Source organism: Myotis daubentonii, chromosome 10 (assembly GCF_963259705.1).
Source record: "Myotis daubentonii chromosome 10, mMyoDau2.1, whole genome shotgun sequence".
NCBI lineage: Eukaryota > Metazoa > Chordata > Mammalia > Chiroptera > Vespertilionidae > Myotis > Myotis daubentonii.
The window spans coordinates 41,009,376-41,032,665 of record NC_081849.1 but is presented as its reverse complement, the minus strand read 5'-3'; the positions used below and the strand labels follow the sequence as shown (position 1 = coordinate 41,032,665).

General features: G+C 39.0%; 2 protein-coding genes across 3 annotated transcripts in view; one reads left to right on the top strand and one right to left on the bottom strand.

Moving 5' to 3' along the window:
- SEMA3E (semaphorin 3E) overlaps positions 1 to 23,290 on the top strand; it is a 228,956-nt gene that overhangs the window by 139,351 nt on the left and 66,315 nt on the right. The gene's annotated exons all lie outside the window — the stretch shown is intronic.
- LOC132242892 (importin subunit alpha-1-like) lies at positions 1,701 to 3,339 on the bottom strand. The gene is given in 2 exon segments (XM_059712172.1): positions 1,701 to 1,741; positions 1,744 to 3,339. Coding segments are annotated over 2 exon segments (1,587 nt in total). The 5' UTR covers positions 3,290 to 3,339.

The following is a 23,290-nucleotide window of genomic DNA, read 5'->3' as shown; positions in this document are numbered from 1 at the left end:
ACAAACTGGGTAAGCTCTCAAGTTGCATTTATCCTAGGCACAATTTCAAACACCTTACATCACAGTTCCACTCTGAAGCGTATTAAACAATATTCCGATGTCAGGATCTGCTTTGTCCTTTCATTTAGGACAAAAGGCAGAATCCTGCATTAGGATGTGACACAGATAAAGCAGAGCTCTACATACTCTGTAGCTGAGCAGCTGGACGCTCTAGATTCTCATATCCCCATTATGAGAGGGCAGCTCTGACTATAAATATGGGGTATCTCCAAAAATGCATACACACACTTTGAATAAGTATAAAGGCAGTGTTCATTAAAATACATTTGATTTTAACAATTGAGCTATCAGCTGTTAAAGTATATATACATTTTGGGACACCCTGTATTTTCAGCCAGCGCATATAAAGCACAACATGCATTTCTCTAGAGAAAAGTTATTTCTGATATTTCCTTTCGTAGTGAACACTCAGGTGCACATATAATTAACAATATCTGAAGTGCTTGCTCTAAGCTGCCTCTGGAGAGTGCCCTGATTGAGGTACTTCATCTGTTAAGTGTCCTTGTAGGCTGGTTTTTGATTAGCATATTTTAAATGTTAACTAACCCCCCGCTAGTGATAGATTAAAGTTAAGTAGCATGCACAAACACATCACAGTGCATTTACTAAATTATTTTAAAGAGACAGTGCAGATGATATAATAGGAAACTTTAGCTGAAGATATAGAAGGAAAGTGGGTCCAGTGCAGTCAGAATATTTACACATAAACAAATATACAAAGAATACATATGCATGTACATATATGTATATATATGAGTATACACATGGATATACATATACATATGTGTGTGTATACAAACACATATAATACATATATACAAAGTCAACATGTATACATCGTAGTGCAGATCTACTGGAAAAAAAAATCCTCTCAGTTTTCATTTATCTGAAAAAGCCTTTATTTTATCTTTATCTTTGAAGGAAATTTTCTCTGGATATAGAATTCTGGGGTAACATTTTTTTTCTTTCAGCATCTAAAAATGTTTATTGTCCTCTAATCTCTTCCTAGTGTGAATTCAGGTTTCATAAAAATCCCCCCTGAAGAGGAGAAAGAGGGAATGAGGCAGAAATATTATTTAAAATAATGACTATATACTGGAAATACTGATTCTGTTTGCTTGAGTCAAAGAAATATACACACACTAGAGGCTCGATGCATGAAATTTGTGCAAGAGTAGGCCTTCCTTCCCCCGGCTGCTGGCACCGGCTTCCCTCTGGCACCTGGACCTGGCTTTGTCCAGAAGGCCATCCTAAAGGAAATCTGGTCTAATTAGCATACTATGCTTTTATATATATATAATTGTTCCACAGATCACCAAGATTCTGTCCATTTTTAAAAAAATATATTTTATTGATATTTTATAGAGAGGAAGGGAGAGGGATAGAGAGCCAGAAACATTGATGAGAGAGAAACACCGATCAGCTGCCTCCTGCACATCCCCCACTGGGGATGTGCCCCCAACCAAGGCACATGCCCCTGACTGGAATCGAACCTGGGACCCTTGAGTCCACAGGCTGACACTCCATCCACTGAGCCACACCAGTCAGGGCTTAAAAAGAGTTCTTAGTAGAGAAACAGTAAGACATACTTATACCAAATATAGTACACAACAAACAACTTTATGCCTCAGTTGTACAATCTAAAAGTTAAAGGTCCCAGGAGTGCCATCCTGAACTTGGATGTATAACCTTCAGAGGTAGTTTCTGGCACAAGATTTTGATCTTCCTCTTCCTCTACAGAAAAATATTTCTCAATCAAGTTTAGTGACGCTTTGTACACAGACTCATTTTCATGGTTTTGTAGAGCTTCAATTTTGTCCAAACCTCCACATTCTTCAATCATTATACTTAGTTTCTCACTTTCACCTAGTTTCTCAGCAGCCTGAAATATATTTGAAATGGCATCCAGAATAACCAGAATAATTTTGGTATTTTTAGCAGTTAAGAGGTTCATCAGTGGTTCTATTATGCCACAATGAACGAGGTATACAATTTGTTCAACTGTTCCGCCACTTGTATAGTTGCTCACAGCCCATACAGCTTCCTTTTGTGTCTGAAAGTTTGCCTTAGCAAGAACAACAATGAGGAATGGGACTAATCCATGATTCACAACTTGTTGTATCTGGTCCTGGCGGCCAGCTGTGATGTTTGACATTGTCCTTGTAGCTTCCTTCTGAATATTAGTTTTGGAATTAATTAGTAGGCTAGGAACGATGGCAAGTGCTCCTGCATCTATTACAACCTGCGTCTGCTCATCTGTCCCAGTGACAATATTTCCTATGGCTCTTAGCGCAGGAGTCACAATTGGCAATTCAGTAGCTCCTAGGAGCGTCACAAGTTGGGGCACAACTCCTGTTTTCACAACCATTTCAATCCGTTCATTTGGACCATGAGTGAGGTAGGAAATGGCCCAGCAGCTAGCTGCTAATACTTCTGGATCATCATGATGCAGGAGACGAACTAAAGTAGGAAGACTCTGCTCAACAGCATCTAATGGGGGTACAAGATTCTTATTGCGACAAAGGTTTACAAGTGTCCAGGTCAGGTTACGTAAGTAACCACATGCTAAAGACGACACATCAGGAACTGCAAGAAGAGCCAACAGTGGGTCAACTGCACCATACTTGATAACCAAGTCTCGGAAAACTGAAGCATCACCTGCAATATTTCCTAGAGCCCATACGGCTTGTTCACTGATGTGAGCATGGGGAGATGCCAACAGAGAAATGAATGCTGGAATAGCACCTCCATCTACTACAGCCTTGGTCTGTTCCGAAGTCCCGGAAGCAATGTTAGTGAGGGCCCAAGCAGATTCAAACTGGATGGGACTACAATCAGTTCTGCCCAAGAAGGACACAAATTTTGGGATCAAACCAGCCTGGATTATGTTGCCTATGGGTGGCTGTTTTTCCCTACAAAGCAGTTTCCTTGCAGCCTGAGTAGCTTGGAACTGGCTTACCAAATTGTTGCTATTTATGCCTTTGACAATGTCCTCAACAGACCAATTTACAGTGCCCTGGTTGTTGCGGTTTTCCTGCAGTGGAGACGTAGCATCATCGGGAAAGGAGCTCAGATTTCTCCTTTTCAGCATCTGGTCATCCTTCTTAGCTTTCCTCAGCTCCACATTAACTTCTATTCGGTGCCGCCTCGTTTCTGTGCTGTCTTTCCCCTTGTTCTTGAATCTGTTAAGGCGGGCAGCTGGCGGATTAGCATTCTCGTTGGTGGACATGGTTATGAGACAAAGGGAGAAGCTTCACACAGCCGCTCAGGCTTTCACAGGAGACCCGTGAGCGAGAATATCTACAGCAGCTGCTCAGCTCTCAGACGGTGTGTTGGGGTTCAACCCCAGCAGGTCCAGGGGTTCCCAAAGGTGTGGACGGAGACCGCATTTAGTTGATCAGCAGCCTAGCCAGGATCTCCAGCCAAGTTCTGTCCAGGATCTCCAGCCAGGTTCTGTGTTTTATTGTCTTGTTACATCTGTATTTATACCAGTTGCTTTTAATCCTATCAATTTCTATTCCAAAGGTTAGGGCGTTTCTTATCTCCATTCCAGGGAGTAAAGATTATGTAGCTTAAGCATGATTGTTCCTAGTTAATGTGATTAACTACCCACCCGGCACTTAGTTAAGGGGTTTTATTCCCTCCCTAACTTCAGGGAAAAATCCCTACCTGGGGAAACAACCTTTCTTGGGGAGGTGACCTTGGTTAAAACACATAGCGCCAAGAAGGGGAGCAAACATATTAAGAACAGTATGCCATGTACGCCAGGTCCCTTGAAACATACGCTGTACAGATGTTTCTTCCCTGCAGCAACTGTATCAAGCAGCAAGGATGGACCGGCTTCTGGCAGTTTATGGTTTCTCTCCCTCTACCAGAATGTGAGCTTAATGCCTCCTTGGCTTGGCTGCATTCTAAAGCAGTGCCTGGCTCATAGAAGGTGTTCAATAACTACTTGCTGAATAAAGAGCCAAACAGATCCCCCACTCAAGCATGCAGCTTAGTAGAATGGGATTCAGGTGACCTTTAACATTCTCTGGGACCCATCCCACTTTCTTCCATCTATACATATGGGTCCCAGCAGTCAGGTTTGCTTTTGTTTGACCTTGCTTTCCTGGTCTTAACTGATGGTACCACAGCAGATATGTGACCTAAGCTAGGCTGTCCATTATTTTCTTTTCTGGAACTTAATTTTGCCTTGTAAGAATAAAGGGACTTTGAGAAAACAACCTCTGGACTCATTCACAGATCCAATGGCAAGGAAAGAGAATATAAATTACATTACAGAAGTCACTGTAGAAAAGCTGGACACTTCAGAAAAGCACAAAATAGGAAATAAAACCACCCGTTTATCAGAGTTTCTAATAAAGAAAAATAGGAAACAACCAACATATCAAAAAATAAATGGATAAATCAACTATGGCACATTGATACTAGGCAATGCTGTCATTGAAAGACCTATAAAACACATTGCCAAATAAGTGAAATGAGGCACACCAATCAGAACAAATATATGCACCCCTATGTTCCTAATAGCGTTATTTACAATAGCCAAGATCTGGAAACAGCCCAAATGCCCAAAAAACTAAGTGGATTAAAAAACTGTGGTACAGCGGAAAAACCAAGATGGCATCATAGGTAAACACCAAAGATTGCTGCCTCGCACAACCACTTCAAAAATACAACTAAAAGACGGAACAGACATCACCCAGAACCACAGGAAGGCTGGCTGAGTGGAAATCCTACAACTAGAAGGAAAGAGAAAAGCATACCGAGACTCAGAGGAGGAGCGGTGCGGAAGTAAAATAGAGGTACAGAGGTGCATGCAGAGAGGGTTGGCGGCTGAGGACATGGTTGTCTTTTCAATCAGGCGGGAGTCTCAAGCTCTGAGCTCCTGTTCCGGGCAAGTCACTGGAGACCCAGACTCATACAGGAGAAACTGGACTGTCTGGCATCAGTCGGAACTCGAGGGCAGCTTTCTCTCAGAGGTGCTTGCAGTGATTGCCGGAACACTGAGAAGTGGGGCCTCTGAGGGTAGGACTAAGAGCAGCCATAACTGCTTGCTCCGCCCTGTTGATCCCCTGGGACCCTAGATTCTGTCCATTTTTATTCAATCTTTTTCCCCCTCTATTTTTCAAATTGGATAAATTCTATTATTTATTTGCAGGTTTATTAATCCTTTCTTCTGACATCCCTAATATGCTCTTAAGCCCACCCCATTAATGGTTCGTATAGATATTGTACTTTTCAGATCTAGAATCTTCACTTTCTCTATTTATTTATTTATATTCTAAGTGTTCCCCCAGTTTTTATTCATAATGACTATATTTACCTTTAAGCGATTGACCATATATTTTTAACAACTGTTTTAAAATCTTGGTGTGCTAATTTAAACTGTGGGTCAACCTAAAGTAAGTTTGCAATGACTGCTTTTTCTCTTGACTCTGAATCATATTTTCTTGTTTCTTTGCATGTCTATTAATTATTATTGTGAACTGGACATCATAGATCATATGTTCTCATTCTGGATCTTGGATTCTGTTATCTTTTGAAAAAAGTTGATTTTTATTCTTGCAGGCAGTTTACTCAGCTGGACTCAGAGCTCTTTTAGGATAATCAGCAGCCACAAATCTTTCAATTTTCCAGACACTGCTTTTCATGGCCTGCTTGCACATGCAGTTCATGTGTCAGCCAAGGATTTGGGGGAGAATCTACACACAGATTTCAGAGTTCCTCACTCAGTTTCCAGTTATATCTTCTCACTTTTCATCTTATCTGGTACTTTACATGTCTTTTCTATGGCTTTCCAATCTAAAAAGTCTCTGCTTGATTCTAGCGCCAGTGATGGCAAACCTATGACATGTGTGTCAGATGTGACACGCAAACTCATTTTTTTTGGTTGATTTTTCTTTGTTAAATGGAATTTAAATATATAAAATAAATATCAAAAATATAAGTCTTTGTTTTACTATGGTTGTAAATATCAAAAAATTTCTATATGTGACACGGCACCAGAGTTAAGTTAGGGTTTTTCAAAATGCTGACACGCCGAGCTCAAAAGGTTTGCCATCACTGTAGCCTTTCTCATAACATGAACTGTGGGTTACCTTAAATTTAAAACTGGTCAGCTTTGGACAGTGTTCGCTCAGTGGTTGGAGACTCAGCCTGAAAGGTCTCAGGTTTTATTCCAGTCAAGGCCATGTACCTGGGTTGCAGGTTGATCGCCTGGCCTGGTTGGGGCATGAGTGGGGGGCAAACAATTGATGTATCTCTCTCACAATGATATTTCTCTCTCTCTCTCTTCCCCACTCCCTCCCCCCTTTCTACTCTCTCTAAAACTGAAAACCAAACAAACATACCCTCTGGTGAGGATTAACAAAAATAAAATAAAAACAAGTCAGTCTTTGTCTCTCTTAACTAATCTCCAGTGCCTTCCAATAATGTTTTTATATGTTTTTACTTAGCTCGTCATCATTATCTGTGGGAGGGTTAGTTCATTACAAGCTGCATTGCCATTAACAGAAGTGGGACTCCGTGTAATTCATCTTCATATGTGTGATATTGACTATTTTCTCATATAATTATATAGGTATTAGATATGATTGAAAACACATTTTGGAAAAACATTTGTATATGACATAAGAGGAACTTGTGGCCATCTGATAATGAGAGATTTATTCCCCGTACTCCATTTTTATCAAGAGAATGAGAAATTACAAACAATTAGAGGCAAGGCAAATAGTTTGATTAAAAAGTTAGAGGCAGGCACGAATGGAATAGGTTTGCAGATATTAGTCTAGTTGGTTCAGAAACAGCAGGATACAGAGCTAGGACAAATCAGGGAGGATTTTAATGTTAGACAGTGGCATTCTGTAGTTATTTTAAAGACAACATGAGAACCACGAAGGAGCTTGAACAGTGTTTGATTGACATGGCACTAGTAATATTTTGGATTGATTCAAGCAGAGAGAGATGAAAGGCAGAGAGAAATTAGAGGATTGCAAGGATATTTAATAGTGTTGTCACAAAAGGACAGGAAGTGTGGAGCTGATGTGAGAAGCTGCCCAACAGGGGAGTTTATGTAACTAACATTTTATTGGATGTCGCTGATGAAAGGGAATTGAAAACCAATTCCATTTTACTGCTAGGAAAACAAAGTATTTAACAGCAAGAGGGAGCTAAGGAGACAGAGTAGGCTTTTGTGAGAACATCAAAAATGTTAGGTATTTCTCAGTTGTAACTCTTCAATTTCCATGTGCAATTGTTTTTTAAAAAATGATCCTGGAGCTGAGAGAAGATGTTATCAGAATAGATTAAATCTCACAATAGATTGAATTATTGAACCCTCAGGAGTTAATGGTCCCTGAAGGATTTTCTCTCTCCCTCTCCCTCTCCCTCTCCCTCCCCCTCCCCCTCCCCCTCTCCCTCTCCCTCTCCCTCTCCCTCTCCCTCTCCCTCTCCCTCTCCCTCTCCCTCTCCCTCTCTCTCTCTCTCTCTCTGTCTTATTTTTTTCTCACTTGCTTTCTCTGTCTGTCTCTCCCTCTCACACTTTATCAAAGGAACTTGGAAAATGCCATTATTTCGTTGACAGTAGAATGGGAATATCAGTGTAAACAGACTGAGCAGACAGAGTAGTATAAGGCAACTCAGGTTAGTGCAAATTCAGAATCACACTTGTAAAAGGGAAAAAAAACCATTTAAAAATGATAGGCAACATCATTAATGCTACAAAGAGGGCAGTTTTAGTCAAGTCGTGAGTAATTAGAATGTAGGAGATTAAGAAATCACTGAAAATGCCAAACTAAAGGCAGTAATATTACCTATTTAATCCAGAAATAGACTTGTTAAGGAACAGAAATATAGGGGAGGATATAAAAATGTTGGAGTGTTGAAAGAAGGTTTTCTTAGCACAGTGGATATAGAAACTACGTGTATTTGTCAAGTAAGAGGATATGACCACTTAGCTTCTTGGAGTTAGGATATCTCTGATACCTTCGTCTTTTATCCGAATGTTGCTTTTTCGTTGACCTTCTTTACCTTTTTCTTGAAAAAGTTTTGCAGTTTGTTCTTGGAAGTGGGGTGGGCAGGTTCATTTTGAGGATTTGCAGGGCTTCATCTCTCCCCCAGACCCCTGCAATCACCCGCAGGTTAAAGCAGCACAAATCTCTCCCAGGTTCAGCTGTCATTCTAAAGTGACGCTACACTCTCAGTGCATATGTTTTGGGAATTTGAGAGTTCTTTTTTTTCTCAGGTTTGACAAAACTGGTTCCTTCTCCCTGCTTCTCCCTGCAAGATATTAATACTCTGCGTGGTTTAAAGTTCCCAGTAGTTCATTCGCAGTACTTGGGGGCTCATGGAGATCCTTAATAGCTAGTTTTGCTGTAGGCATTGTCAATGATCTTTTCGTTTTGCATTTCTACTTGTTTCATATGGTTTTCTGGGAGAATTTACAGAGAATAGAATATATGCCTCTGTTGCTATCCTTTCTGACATCTTAGAGTACCTTTTAAATAGTAAAATGCTATGCAAATATAAAAGTACTACATAAAATACTACAAGTTTATGTCTACCTCTAATTTACTCATCATTCAAAGAAAATAGAAATTATGTGTTGAATGTCGAGGCTGAGAGAAAAAAAAAAGATTCAGGCATAAAATATATATTTCTAGAGAACTGACCAAGGTCTTGAACTCCTGCAAAATTAAAGTCACTTTTAATACTTAGCCATTGAAGTTTCTCTTAGAACACAATGATATTAACACAATGATATTAGCATGTTACTATTTGTATTAGATTTCTATGTTGCAAATCAAATACCCAAAAGAACACAGGTTTACTATCTCACAGTCTCTGCGGGTCAGGATTCTAGGCACTGTTTAGCTGACCCCACTGTCTCAAGGCTGAAATCAAGGTAGTTCTTTTTTTTAAAATCTTTTTTGGTGAAAGTATTATGGATGTCCCCCCACTTTTGCCCTTTGCCCCCCTTCACCCAGCTCCTGCCCCACCCCAGGCCTTCACTGCACTATTGTCTGTGTCCATGGGTTATGCGTATATGCATATAAGTTCTTTGGTTAATCTCTTCCCGCCCCCAACCCTTCCCTCTGATATTCAACAGTCTATCGCATGCTTCCATGTCTCTGAAATCAAGGTACTTCGTAGGTTGTGATCTTTCTGGACCTCAGAGCCATAGTCTAAGTCCTTGTGGTTGTTGAGAGAATTTAGATCCTAGCAGTTGTAGGATTCAAGTCCCTGTTTTCTTAATGCCATCCAGGATCTGCTCTTGCTCTCAGAGGCCACCTGCAGTTCTTGTCACGGGGCCCTATAACAACATGGCAGCAGACTTCTTCAAGGCCAGCAAAAGAATCTGCCTTTCCGATGTACTATGAGGAAGTCATTTAACGTTATTTAATAAGAACAACTACAATACAGCCGCCATATAAAGCACTAAAATCTAGAGAGTGATTTCTCACCCTATTGGATTGGTAGGGCCCACCCGGACATCTCTGTGTGGAGTGGGAATCTTGAGTGCCATTAGCATTCTGCCTGCAATACTATCCTTTACCTATCTTACATATGAAAGGAGGATTGGATTAGTACTAGTGTTTTAAGAGGGTGTTTCTTGGGGTGCAAGGCAGCCACACAAGGTGAAGGGTAAAAAATGAAATCATTCTTTTCTAAATTTGCTCATGGCTCTTAAAAGGATCCTACATTCATAACACTTTCAACAATAAAAATTAAAAAAATATAATAAAATGAAAAATAAAAAGAATGCTACATTCCTCCATGCAAGAATCATAAAGATTATGGGATGTTAATCTTGGGCCAGCTCCAGAATTTTTCTAACCAAAGATGGAAAAATTTGATTATGCTTGAGGGCATACGCATTTAACTATAAATTACTGCCATATTTAATTAGTATAGGGTATATTTTTCTCAGTGTATTTTAATTTAAAGCCTATTTTAATCAATTTTTAAATATGTTGAATATATTACTCATGCAAAGGAGCTTGGCACCAAAGATAAGCAATAACTCACTTTTTTGATTTTCAGTCATGGTTTTGACACAAGTTTCCTCTAGTGCAGAAAGTAGCAGCTCAGCTATTTAAGTTGGAATATTATCAGCTATACAATCATAAGATTTCATACATACCCCAATCCAGGATAAAATCCCTTTGAAAATATGTTGGAAACTATACCCAAATAATGTTCTTACCAAGTCAGTTCACATTTCTACTTCATATACTAGAAATGATGTATTTTATAGTTGTCTTTATTCACTAGTTAAATATTTTGTAATGTGCAGTCAAAGATGACTATTTATACATAATAGGATTTTTGCCTTTTAGAGTCATATATTTTTTCATACTATCCCATATAGATCCTTTAGAGTTTGAACCTTTTGTTTTCAATAAATTTTGAAAATACCTTTTCAGGCAATCACACTTAAGTATACAAAATTGATTGAAACATACATGTTATAAATATATAGATTTTTATCAGATATATTTTCCTCAAAGGTACTTAATATTTGCTTCTTAGTAGATAAACTTAGTGCCCTAAGCGTTTGGCTTAGTGGATAGAGCATCAGCCTGCGGACTCCAGGTTCCCAGGTTCTATTCCGGTCAAGGGCATGTACCTTGGTTGTGGGCACATCCCCAGTAGGGGGCATGCAGGAGGCAGCTGATCGGTGTTTCTCTCTCATCGATGTTTCTAACTCTCTATTCCTCTCCCTTCCTCTCTGTAAAAAATCAATAAAATATATTTTTAAAAAAACTTAGTTTCTTCTTATAGTACAGAGTAAAAATTTCATTGGGATAGCCAATAAAACTAGTAACAGTTACAGGAGGTTTAAAAAGTAACCTAGCAGGGCCCTGGCCGGTGTCGCTAGGTGGTTAGAGCATTGGCCCGTGCACCAAAGGGTCACAGGTATACCTGGGTAGCAGGTTTGATCCAAGACCTTTGACCTTTGGTCGGGTGCTTGAGGGAGGCAACCAATGGATGTTTCTGTTTCACTTCAATGTCTCTCTCTCTCTCTCTCTCTCTCTCTCTCTCTCCCCTCCCTCTCACTCCCTCCCATTTTCTCTAAAAATCAATGGGGTGGGGGAAGTAACCCATCAGAGTTTTATGACTGATATTAGTATTTCTTTTTTTAAAAAAAATATATATATTTTATTGATTTCTTACAGAGAGGAAGGGAGAGAGATAGAGAGTCAGAAACATCGATGAGAGAGAAACATCAATCAGCTGCCTCCTGCACACCTCCTACTGGGGATGTGCCTGCAACAAAGGTACATACCTTTGACCGGAATCGAACCTGGGACCTTTCAGTCCGCAGGCCGACACTCTATCCACTGAGCCAAACCAATCAGGGCAGTATTTCTTTTCATAACAGAGATTAATATGCTGTGCACTTAATAGTCTGTGTTTTTCCAAAGAAATACTCATATCTTGATTTCACAAATTTTGTTTAATGTCAATTTTTGCCACACCTAGCTTCTAAACCTATAAAATTCCAAATATTTCCAAGTTTGTTCTCTTAATAGGTTTATGTTAGGTCCATGTTTGTTTATGTCTGTTTAGCTGTAATGACCTATAAAAATGTTAAAAGTAATAGTTTTTAAATAATTGTGTAAAAATCTAGGTGGCTGTTAGCCATTTAAATAGAATAAATATATAAAAATTTACATTGAGTATTTAGCAATATTTATACTCTCAGATAATTTTTATATATTAAATATGCTTCTAGTTAACAAAAATATCCAGATGATAATTTGCACCAAGATAATTTTATAAACCTTATAAGTCACCTGTTTTAAAGGGTAACTCTGGTCTGTAATTTTCTGATCCATTTATGTGAAAATAATATATAGAAATGTTTTATGTTTTTCAAATGTTTGCAATTTTTTATATTCTCATTTCAAATAAGTGATTAAAAGGTAAAATGTATCACCCTATGTAATCAGGTTTATATTTTCTTTGCCCTCAGCCTATGAGTTTTTCATTCTGCAGATCGGGTGTTTATATGTATTTTTGATTAGAAATATAATGGAAATTATGATCAATGGAAATAGAAACTGCCAGACAGCAATACTCTTTTTTTTAGGCAGGGAAAATGGAGATATTTTATTCATTGAGATATATAGTGAATGTTAAATGTGCAAGAGGAAATTATTTGCACTAATGTAGTAGCTACCTAAAAAGACAATATATCAGTAGCCCTTTAAAAAAGAAGACAAAAACTTTTGAGTTGGTAAAGAAGGCTTAGAAGACTGAAATTGAACCAATATTTTTAGAGAAATGATATATCATGTCCATTGGACACTCAGCCATTTATTACATTGTTGTTTTTATGCTTTCTTTACTGCAAATGAAAAGAATGTTTTTCAGTGCAGGTGATAGAAAAGGCAGTGCTATAATCCCCGGGCACTGGGAGGTGAGCATGGCTTTCTCCCCATTTTGCAGGCTGTCATTTTTGTGGTTTTTCAAACCCCTCGGGTTATTTAAAAGTGGCCTCAGTACAGAGGGATTGTTCCTCCACGTTTTTCTCTCCTGTCAATCTTAATAGTGAAAGCTGGTGGCAGGAACTGCTGCTGGGAAGAAAAACAGGATTCCTTGTCCTGGTTTTTGTCTAACAATAATTATATGAAAGCTCTTGGAAAGGCAGGCAGCTTAACACACTTCACTTACAGCTCCCTTCTGCAGTGTGTTTGCGCGAGCGTGCGTGTGTGTAAAAAGCCTTGCTCTCCAGCAAGGTGCCTGTGAGATAAGAGCAGGTGAAGAGAGTAATCAGGTGATACTGTGTTGCTGAGCAACTTTCCTGTTGGCCCCTGGGGAATGAGGGACCAGGAGAGGCGTACTGGTAGTCGGGCCAGACCTGTAACTAATTAAAGCAGCTCAGATCCTTAGGGAGCAGTGAGCTCTGCTATGAGGGTTTTGTTTTTTTACTTAAAATTTTGAAACAAAATATGAAAGTCTCCAGTACCACCTTTTGCCCACTTCTTCCATGGCACTCCTTTGTTAATAATCTGATGTTTATTTTTTGATATATGTGCATGTTTGTATAATAATAATAAAATGTTAACAGTCTATCTGAGGTTCTTATTTTAATGATTTTTACTCAGAAATACTACATGGGCATATGTTAGGGCATAATAATCCTATCTCATTCACTTAAATGGCTACATAGTATCCTATCTAATAAAAGAGAAAAATGGTAATTGGCGTACGACGATACCCTTTTCATTGGCTAATCAGGGCTATATGCAAATTAACTGCCAACTAAGATTGGCAGTTAACTGCCAACAAGATGGTGGTTAATTTGCATATGTAGGCACAATGCAGGGAGGCGAAAGGGAAAGCAGGAAGAAGCCCCCTGCCACTGACAGTGATCAGAAACCCAGGGGGGAGCTAAGAGCTGCCCCCAGCCATGATCAGAGAATCAGGCGCCTTTGCCGCCCTGGCCAGTGATAGCAGGAAGTAGGGGTGGAGCCAGCGATGGGAGCTGGGCACGGTCGAAGCTGGCAGTCCCAGGAGCTAGGGGTCCCTTGCCTGGGCCTAAAGTGGAGCCCACGATCGCGGGGCCGCTGCAGCTCCCCGCTGCCCGGGCCGGACGCCTAGGCCAGAGGCGTTAGGCCTGGGCAGGGGCAGAGCCTGCAACCACAGGGAGCTGGGGGTCCCCTGCCCAGGCCTGACACCTCTGCTGGAGGCCTCAGGCCTGGTCAAGGGGCCGATCCAGTGATTGGTGATCGGAGGGTGATGAGGGTCAACTCCTCTGGCCGAGGCGTCAGGCCTGGGCGGGGGGGCTGAGCCGGGGATTGGGAGGGATATGATGGTCCCCTTGCCCAGGCCTGAAGCCTGGGTCAGAGGCGTCAGGCTTGGGCGGGGGGTGGAGCAAGCGATCAGAGGGAGATGGGGGTCCCCTGCCCAGGCATGATTCCTGAGCCAGAGGCCTTAGGCCTGGGCGGGGGCCAGAGCCAGTGATCAGGGGGAGATGGGGGTCGCCCCTCTAACAGAGGCGTCAGGCCTGGGCAAGGGGCTGATCCTGCGATTGGAGGGTGATGGGGGTCAACGCCTGAGGGCTCCCAGTATGTGAGAGGGGGCAGACTGGGCTGAGAGACACTCCCCCCCCACACACACACCCAGTGCACGAATTTCGTGCACTGGGCCCCTAGTTTCTTAATAAGAATGAACCATAATATGTAATCAAGTGATTTATTTTTAACGACTAATCCTGAGGGTACAGTGAAGCAGAGAATGAGTCTGATGCTTGAGTTGTTGAGCATCTAAAGGGCAAATGAGATGCTCATCAATGTAGACCCATAAGCATTCATGTCTCCAGTTTGATCAGATGTTATAAACTAGCACCATATGCCTGATTCAGCTCACAAATGTGCTTTGTTTGTCACAGCCAGAATTTCCTGTTTGTTTTCTTCTATAGAGCCTACATTTGAAAACCGGTTGGATTCACATAGTAGATTGTGATTTCCATGGGACCGATGTGAAAAGAATCAGTTGGTGCTAAGTAGCTGCTGCCCCACTCCTCAATAGGGGGCATGTGATGAACAACATTCCACAGTCCCCATCACAGCACAATGCAGGCTTACACCAGCCGCTGCCAGTTTGCCATCTCCGCCTGGTCCTGACAGGCATTTGCATCTGTTCCTCAAGCACTAGAAGGTTATGAACTTCCTCAAAACCCTTAAGTGCTTAGAATCTAGCAGTTAGTCAATAATCATAGGTTGAATGAGTCAGCGAATGAATGAATGAATGAATGAGTGTTGTTACAGTGATACTTTAATGTAGACCTCTAAGATTCTAACAAATCCAAATTAAGAAACTGGTTAAAATGTTTATAAGATAGAATTTATAAGTAACCTGTCACACACATAATTCTTTTAATTATGTAGATTTTGCCAACTCTTGAACAGGTTTGGTGATAACATAATAATAGATACTTATTTTTACTTGTCTGGTCTTAAGAACATAAATTAAGCAGCATAGCATAGAGAACAGAGACAGTCTTTAAATATGTATTTTTTGGCAACTTATAAAATTCATACAGAAAATTATGCAGATCAAAAAAATACACCTATGATTAGTTTTCACAAATTGAACACAACTATGTAATCAGCATCCAGACTAAGAAAGAAAACATCACTAGAACCCCAAAATCTCTTTTTCCCCCTTTAAAGTCACTATTCTTCCTATACAACCACTTCTCTGACTTCTATCACCATAAATTCGTGTGTCTCTTTTAAAATTTTACATAGATAGAATCACACAGCACGTATTTTGTGTGTGTGAGTGTGTCTAGCTTCTTTTGATTAATAATATAGTGAGAATAATCTACGTTGTGTGTAGTTATACTTCATGTATTCTCATTTCTGTGTAGTACTTTTTGTATAGATATATCTCAATTTATGCATATTTCTTTTGCTGATCACTTGGGTTGTTAGAGTTTTTGTTCTGTTACTGTGGTGCTATGAACATTTTTGTGTGTGTCTTTCATTAGCATATGTACAAGTTTTTGCTTAGTATATTGTAGGAGTGGACTTCCTATGTCATAGAGGATGCATATGTTCAGTTTTGGCAAATACTACTAAACTATTTTCCATTTATAGTAGCAACTTTATGTCTACCAGCAATGTATGAATGTTGTAGTTACTCCATAGACAATACAGAGTATTGTCTTTTTTAGTCATTTTGATGTGTGTGTAGGGGTATCACATTGTGGTTTTAGTTTTCATTTTCCGGATGACTAATAAGGTTGAGCATATTTTATATATTAATTGAGCCTTAGAAATTTTAAGTCATTTTGAGTTGTTGTCTTCTGTTCCCATTTAAGAGCTGCTTGACATTTGCCAAATGGGGTTTGTTAGGAATTTTATGAAGAAGCAAATGTAAAATATCCAGTGGTGTTGAACATAGAGACAATACTCAGTAGAAGATAATTCCTATTGTTACCCCTTTCTTTTGCTTTAAGAAACTGTTAGACAATTTAAAACAAGGGTCAAAAATAAAATTGGGAAAAATGATAGAAGAGAACAGTTGGATATAAAGGGTTGATAGGAAAATAGGAACAGGGAGGGAGAATAAAACCAATATTTACTATTTATGATATTGACCTTCTTATCAACAAAGTAAGTTTAGAGAAAATGTTGTGTTTTATAGTTCTCATTAGCAAGGACGAGTGGAGACATTAAGGCATAAGCTTTGGATTTAGGAATATCTGAGGTTTTATTTCTTCACTGTAACTTAACTAGATATTTTACAAAGATTTCAATAACATTGACTTCATAGAGTCAATAGTGATAATGATATAAATATATGTAATATTTAAGTATAAAATATTTGAATATGAAAATATAAAATCATATATGAGTTAAAAATTTAGCCCACTAGTGACATAAGTACTCAATAAAAATTAACCACTTTTATCATTTCCGTATTTGAGCTGTGAGATATATTTTGATATAACTGTTTATATAAGGTATATTAACAAGATAATGGACAGTGATCACAACATAAGTTCATTACATAGAAAAAGCAGAGACTTTCTACATATGAACTTTTGTATCTCATGTCAATAATTTGTTATCATGGTTTAACATTTTCACATTTATAATACTGGAGCATCCAGATGATTTATTTTCCTCCTGTGATGGCAATTGAGTAATGGTGGATGTGTTATAGTAGCTACATTAGTCTGCTTTAAGTTGAAAATGATGTCAAATGAGTTCAGTTTTTAAATGTTCTTTTGAAAGTAAGGAGAAATTTTGAAAAAATATTCCTTAGGATGTTAATAAATTTCTCTAACTCTAAAAATACATTTGACATTCATTGAAAATTAATGACTGTAAGGAGAAAACATGTTAACCTTGTTGGTCATTCTTGTTTTCAAGAATATTTTCACTAAGACATTTGAGTATCATTAGGTGATTAAAGAGTATGTTGGTTCCATGCAAACTAACTTGAATTTTATTAGTGTGCTGAAATTAAATTAGTTAAAAATTCAATCACATGTTATGCTATTGCTAATTCATGAACATGATATAGAACAGATGTACATAGTTAAATTTGGTGGTCTAATTAAAATATTGGCTTAACTAAAATGACATGTATTTTCAGTCTGGCAAATTGAATTTTATCAGGTTTTATTTTCCAAAGGCAAATTAAAATAAATTTTAAAGTAAGTAAACTATATTTTTCCTTATTTATTGTATTAACTTTTAAAATTCTTCAATAGCTGTATATAAATATTTCCCAGAAAACTTTATTTTGAGCATCTGCATAGATGAAATAGCTGGACAGAGGAAAATAAGAAGAGTATAGAAATTTAATAGGAATACAGGATTCTTTTTTTTTTTTAAATATATATTTTATTGATTTTTTACAGAGAGGAAGGGAGAGGGATAGAGAGTTAGAAACATCGATGAGAGAGAAACATCGATCAGCTGCCTCCTGCACACCCCCTACTGGGGATGTGCCCGCAACCAAGGTACATGCCCTTGACCGGAATTGAACCTGGGACCTTTCAGTCCGCAGGCTGATGCTCTATCCACTGAGCCAAACCGGTTACGGCAGGAATACAGGATTCTTGATGTGCTGTTCATCACCATCATTTTCCTACAAGAAAATGAGGAAAAACGATATAACACATTCAAGCAGAATGAAGTCCTTTTATTATCCTAACTAGAGGCCCGGTGCATGAATCTATGCACTAGTGGGGTCCCTCGGCCTGGCCTGCAGGATCGGGCTGAAACTGGCCTTCTGACATGCCCCGAGGGGTCCCGGATTGAGAGAGGGTGCAGGCCAGGCTGAGGGACCCCACCAGTGCACGATCGGGCCTGGGAGGGATACAGGAGGTTGGCCAGCTCTGCAGAGACCACGGGAGGTCTCCAGGGCGTGTCCAGCCCATCTTGCTCAGTCCCAATCAGCCAGACCCCAGCAGCAAGCTAACCTACCAGTTGGAACATCTGCCCCCTGGTGGTTACTGCACATCATAGTGACTAGTTGACCAGTTGACTGTCTGCCCCCTGGTGGTCAGTGCACGTCATAGAGTGGTTGAGCAGCCTTAGCATATCATTAGCATATTACGCTTTGATTGGTTGAATGGCTGACCAGTTGACCGGACACTTAGCATATTAGGCTTTTATTATATAGACTATTGGGGGGAATATAATTTGGCAAGGCACTTCGGTTGTTTCCATTCCTTGCCCCCTTTTATAACTGACTTTACATTCTTCTTCAGCATTTTCTACACTGCCTCTTCAGTGCCATTGGAGAATATAAATACCCCAATATCTCTCTCTCTCTCTCTCTCTCTCTCTCTTAAATATCTTTTCTCTTTTACACTTGGATTACTCCAAGTAAAAGAAGTTTCTGTGTCAACCTTTCCATTTTCTCCAACAATAGCCTTCCTTCTTCTAAGATTAAAATATTAAATATTGTTTTATATGTCTATACATATCTGAAACATTTGTTAGATTTTGGTAGTCTATATATATTGACCACTATATAGATTCAGTTTTATTTCTGGAATAAAATTTTGGACCACAATTAATAAGCTGTAGCCTCATCATCATTCAACCTCTTTGGGAAAGTCTGTTTTTCTCTCTAATCTCCCATTTCCTCATTTGTAAAATGAGATGAAGCCATCTTCTAAATCTAAAATTCGATATCAATGAAGTAATAGTGTATACTTCACGGTCTTATTGTAAGAATTAAATCATCTCAATAATAATCTTCATAAATATAACACCATATATTGAATATATTCCATGTGCTTTCATGCTCATAACTTCCCACAAGGGAAGAATTATTGCTTTCATATCACAAAAGAGGAAAATTAAAAGAGGTTACCTTGCTTCTTAAAGCTGTACACTAAGTGGCCAAACTTGGGCTGCATTGTCCAAGGCCAAATTCTTTCCATTATATGCACGAATACATTAGGGCATTTTATAAACTATGAAGTGCCATATAAAGAAATTAATGGTGATGGTAATAATTGTGTCTATGCAGGCATCTTCTGCATGAATCTATGCCTTCCACTATTCTTCCACTCTTTCCTCCAAACTGATCCTCCTCCTCAGCTGTCTGTAGACATCTTCCTATTCTCTCAGTTCACCCATCTCTCCAAATTTTACTCCCTTCTTCATATAATGGAGACCTCACTGCAGTGATATTTAAAAAACATCACTACAAACTACTTTTTTCTTTGTATATTCACCTTTATGATCTACTAACCCTGGTTCATTTAAATCTTTTGCTTTCTCTACCGCTACTCCCAAACTACTGCCTATAATTAGAGACAATTAAGGATTGTTGCTTGTCACCATTGTTATTTAGCCACTTACATGTAGTCAATCATAGTTTTAGTCCTCTGTTAACTCTCCTCCAATTTTCCAAGGTAAAATAATGTAGCAAAAAGTATACAGGCTTTGAAACTGGACAGATGAAATTTCAAATATGGGTTCTGTTCCCCACTACCTGTGTGACTTTGGGTCAATTATTATCATTTTTAGGTTTCAGTTTCCTCATCTGTAAACTTAAGTCTCTATTTTAATATAAAGCTTGCCAAAGTTGTATGGATTTTCTGAGATATGCTATCTGGGGAAGCAGATGCCCTAAGGACTGGTACATAGTAATGCACACTCAATGTTAACATCCCCCCATCCCCCATATTGTCTCCAGTGTTGAGTTCCTAGTTCTTAACTCTCAGCATTTGAAACGACTTTCTATTAGAAAAGCAAATGGAGGACATAAAGTAAAAACCCACAGCCTTCCCTCTTTTTACTTCTAAATTTAAGTATTTGATGCTATTCTTTCACTGTCTCAGATACAGACACCACTGGACTCTTGTCTCCAAGATTACTTATTCCATCAATGCCCTTTATCATCTCTTTTCTTCTTCATTAGATTAATCTGCCACATGTTTTCTTTCTCTCCTTTCATCACACAAAAATTTTTAGACTTCTTTATTCTAAAAAGAAAAATTACAAACCAAAAATTTAGCCTCACCTCTATTTGCTCTATAAGCTTCTTCCTTATTTTGCTAACTCTAGAATTTCCCATGAATTTTCCTATAAATGTTTTCACAGCATAGTCTGTATTTGCCATTTCCAATTCCTCAACTTTCACTGTTCTTCTATTGCTCTTGACTGTCTAGTTGCCAAATAAGTATCTCTTTAACTCCTCAACTAATGATACTTCTCTGCAGCATTTGGTGGTATAGTTTTTATATAGAAGCTGTCCTCTTTTAGTTTTTAGGACCATTATGTTTTAAATAGTTTTAAAGTTCTGAATAGTCTGCCTTTCCAACCCTTTAATTTTGGTGATGCAGAAATTCTCTGCTTGGTGAATTTTCCTTCAGTGCCAGCTTTCCTTGATGTTCTTATTGATTCATGTGGCTTTCTCTATTATCTACTTGCTGGCTCAAAAATCTTAGCCGTAGTCTTCGCCTCCATATAGCACTCTACATTCGTATTTCCTATACCTATCGGAAATCATCCATAAAATAACTTCCTAGAGACATCGTAAGAAAACAATTTCTTTAATAATAAAATTTTTAAAATTCAGATTGACAAAAAAAGAGGAGGTAGATTCTACACTACCTTCATGATTCCCCTTACTCTAAGAGACCAAGGAGGCAATCACAAGATACTGTATTCTCCTGTATTCTCTCACTTGCTTATGTCTTTGCTCTTGCTGATCTTTTACTTAAAACACACACACACACACACACACACACACACACACACACACACACACACCAAAAAAACAAAAAACAAACTCATCTGTATTCTCTGCGTGAAAAATCCTAACTCATTTTTCAAGACTGAGCTCATATATCATCTCCTCTGTGTGCTTATCTCAGCTGCCACCTGGTAAAGTTAATTACTCTCTCTTTGCATTTTCATCATACTTAAAAACAAACTTTAATTATGAATTATAATTTCTATATGAATACCGGAGTGTCTCTAGGGAAGAGACTGCCATTTCTATTTCTGTTTCATCATGGCCCAACATAATCCTGATGGTAGTCACTGAAATCATTCACTAAAAAGATATGAGCACATGTAAACAGGCTCATCTTTTTTTTTTATTTTTTATGGTCACCTGAGAATATTTCCCCCTGAATTTTAGAGAGACTGAAAGGGAGGGGGAGAGACACAGAGAGAAACATCATGTGAGAGAGACACATCAATTGGTTGCCTCTCACATGTGCCCTGACTTGGGGCCAGGGATCCAGCCTGCACCGGAAGTACATGCCCTTCACCGGAATTGAACCTGGGACCCTTCAGTCTGTGGGTTGATGCGGAGCTAAACTGGCTAGGGCCCATCATTTTACTTAACCTAATTCTTTATAACATACTATCTGCCAGATCTTCATCTATTTTTTGAATTTAAATGAGTCTATAAAAGTTGTTTCTGAAAAGAATCTAGTGTTGGGTTGACTTTTTAAATTCAAAATTAGGTATGATCAAACATTTAAACATTAAACTTATTTGAATATTTTTATCAATGTTTATTGATAACTCAAGATCATATATATACCTGCATATGTATAAGTCTATATAAATATAAATAGATAGATAGATAGATAGATAGATAGATAGATAGATAGATAGATATACATTTCCAGCTTCTGGACTAATTATTTTTGACTGTTTCTCCTTTTCTACTACTAAGTTCTTAATCATCATTTAGATTTTTACCTCTTATATAATCTCTATAGTGAACTGCTTTGATTTCAGTTCCAGGAATCTTCCGGAACCTCAATTGGCATCAATTGTATACTATTTCTACCCGAGGCTGTCCAAGTAAACTTTTTTTTTTAGCTGGATTTAGCAAGCCTTCTTTATTCTAAGGACTGGTACATAGTAATGGGGCTAAGCTAGTCTGTTTTTTATGGCTCTTTTATGACCTATGCCAGTTTATATCAGCACTTTTTTTGATGTGATGATACCTTCACCTTGCATACTTTTTCTGTCCTAAGTGGGCCCCCAAAAGGCTCTTAATTGGGTTTTTGTTATAAACTGTAGTCCAGCCTTTGGGGCCTGCTTCTAGTTTTGCTTCCTTCCTTAATCCAGTACCCTTCCTCCATGAGGAGGAACACCACTACCCTGCTCAGCCCCTGTGGTGTTCTTCAGGGTGAGGTGCCTGCTGGACCAAACCCCTCTAGCATCTGGCTGCTGCTTTCCATTTGGTCAGCAGCAGCAAGGAGCCCGAGGGCATATGGGATGTACTGTACCCCAGACCGTGCAGTTTGCTGCTTCCTCACACCCTTTCCTCTCCCCATGCACAGGCTGCGGGCTGTGGGGCTGGCCATCCAGTGAGCCACCCACCCGTGACACCTTACCAGCAGGCTGCGATCTGCAGAGGGAGGCCTAGTCAACTCCAAGTTTCCGCTGATGCCCTGTGCACGGGGACTTTCTGTGTGTGCCCAGGGTTGTTCCGCTGGCCTGGGGACAGGGCACTAGCTCTGACTGGGCAACACCACGAGCTTCTCCACCATTCAGTGGCAGGCAGCACACATTCTTCAATGAGACCTGAATCTCCCTCCCAGTCTGTCCTTCCTCAGCTCCAGTTCATCTTTATCCTTGCTCTCCTATCATCACTTTGTTTGTATTCAGTGGCCCCTGTTTAACTCACTGTAGGGTAATTTGTCTCTTGATTGGATCCAGATTTATACAGATAATAATGTATTCCCTCTACTTCTTAAGAACCAACTACTTGCTGATTTTCTATTGAAATTACTAAAAGGACTTTACCACAGTGAAAACTTGTATCAGCGTATGCTGCTAAGGAGGAGAGGGCTACCACATGCTAGGGAGTCCAAGGACATTTGGTCAGCTAAGACGCCACCAGATTGGAGGAAGGTGCTTAGCCCCATTACTATGTACCAGTCCTTAGAATAAAGAAGGCTTGCTAAATCCAGCTAAAAAAAAAAGTTTACTTGGACAGCCTCGGGTAGAAATAGTATACAATTGATGCCAATTGAGGTTCCGGAAGATTCCTGGAACTGAAATCAAAGCAGTTCACTATAGAGATTATATAAGAGGTAAAAATCTAAATGATGATTAAGAACTTAGTAGTAGAAAAGGAGAAACAGTCAAAAATAATTAGTCCAGAAGCTGGAAATGTATATCTATCTATCTATCTATCTATCTATCTATCTATCTATCTATTTATATTTATATAGACTTATACATATGCAGGTATATATATGATC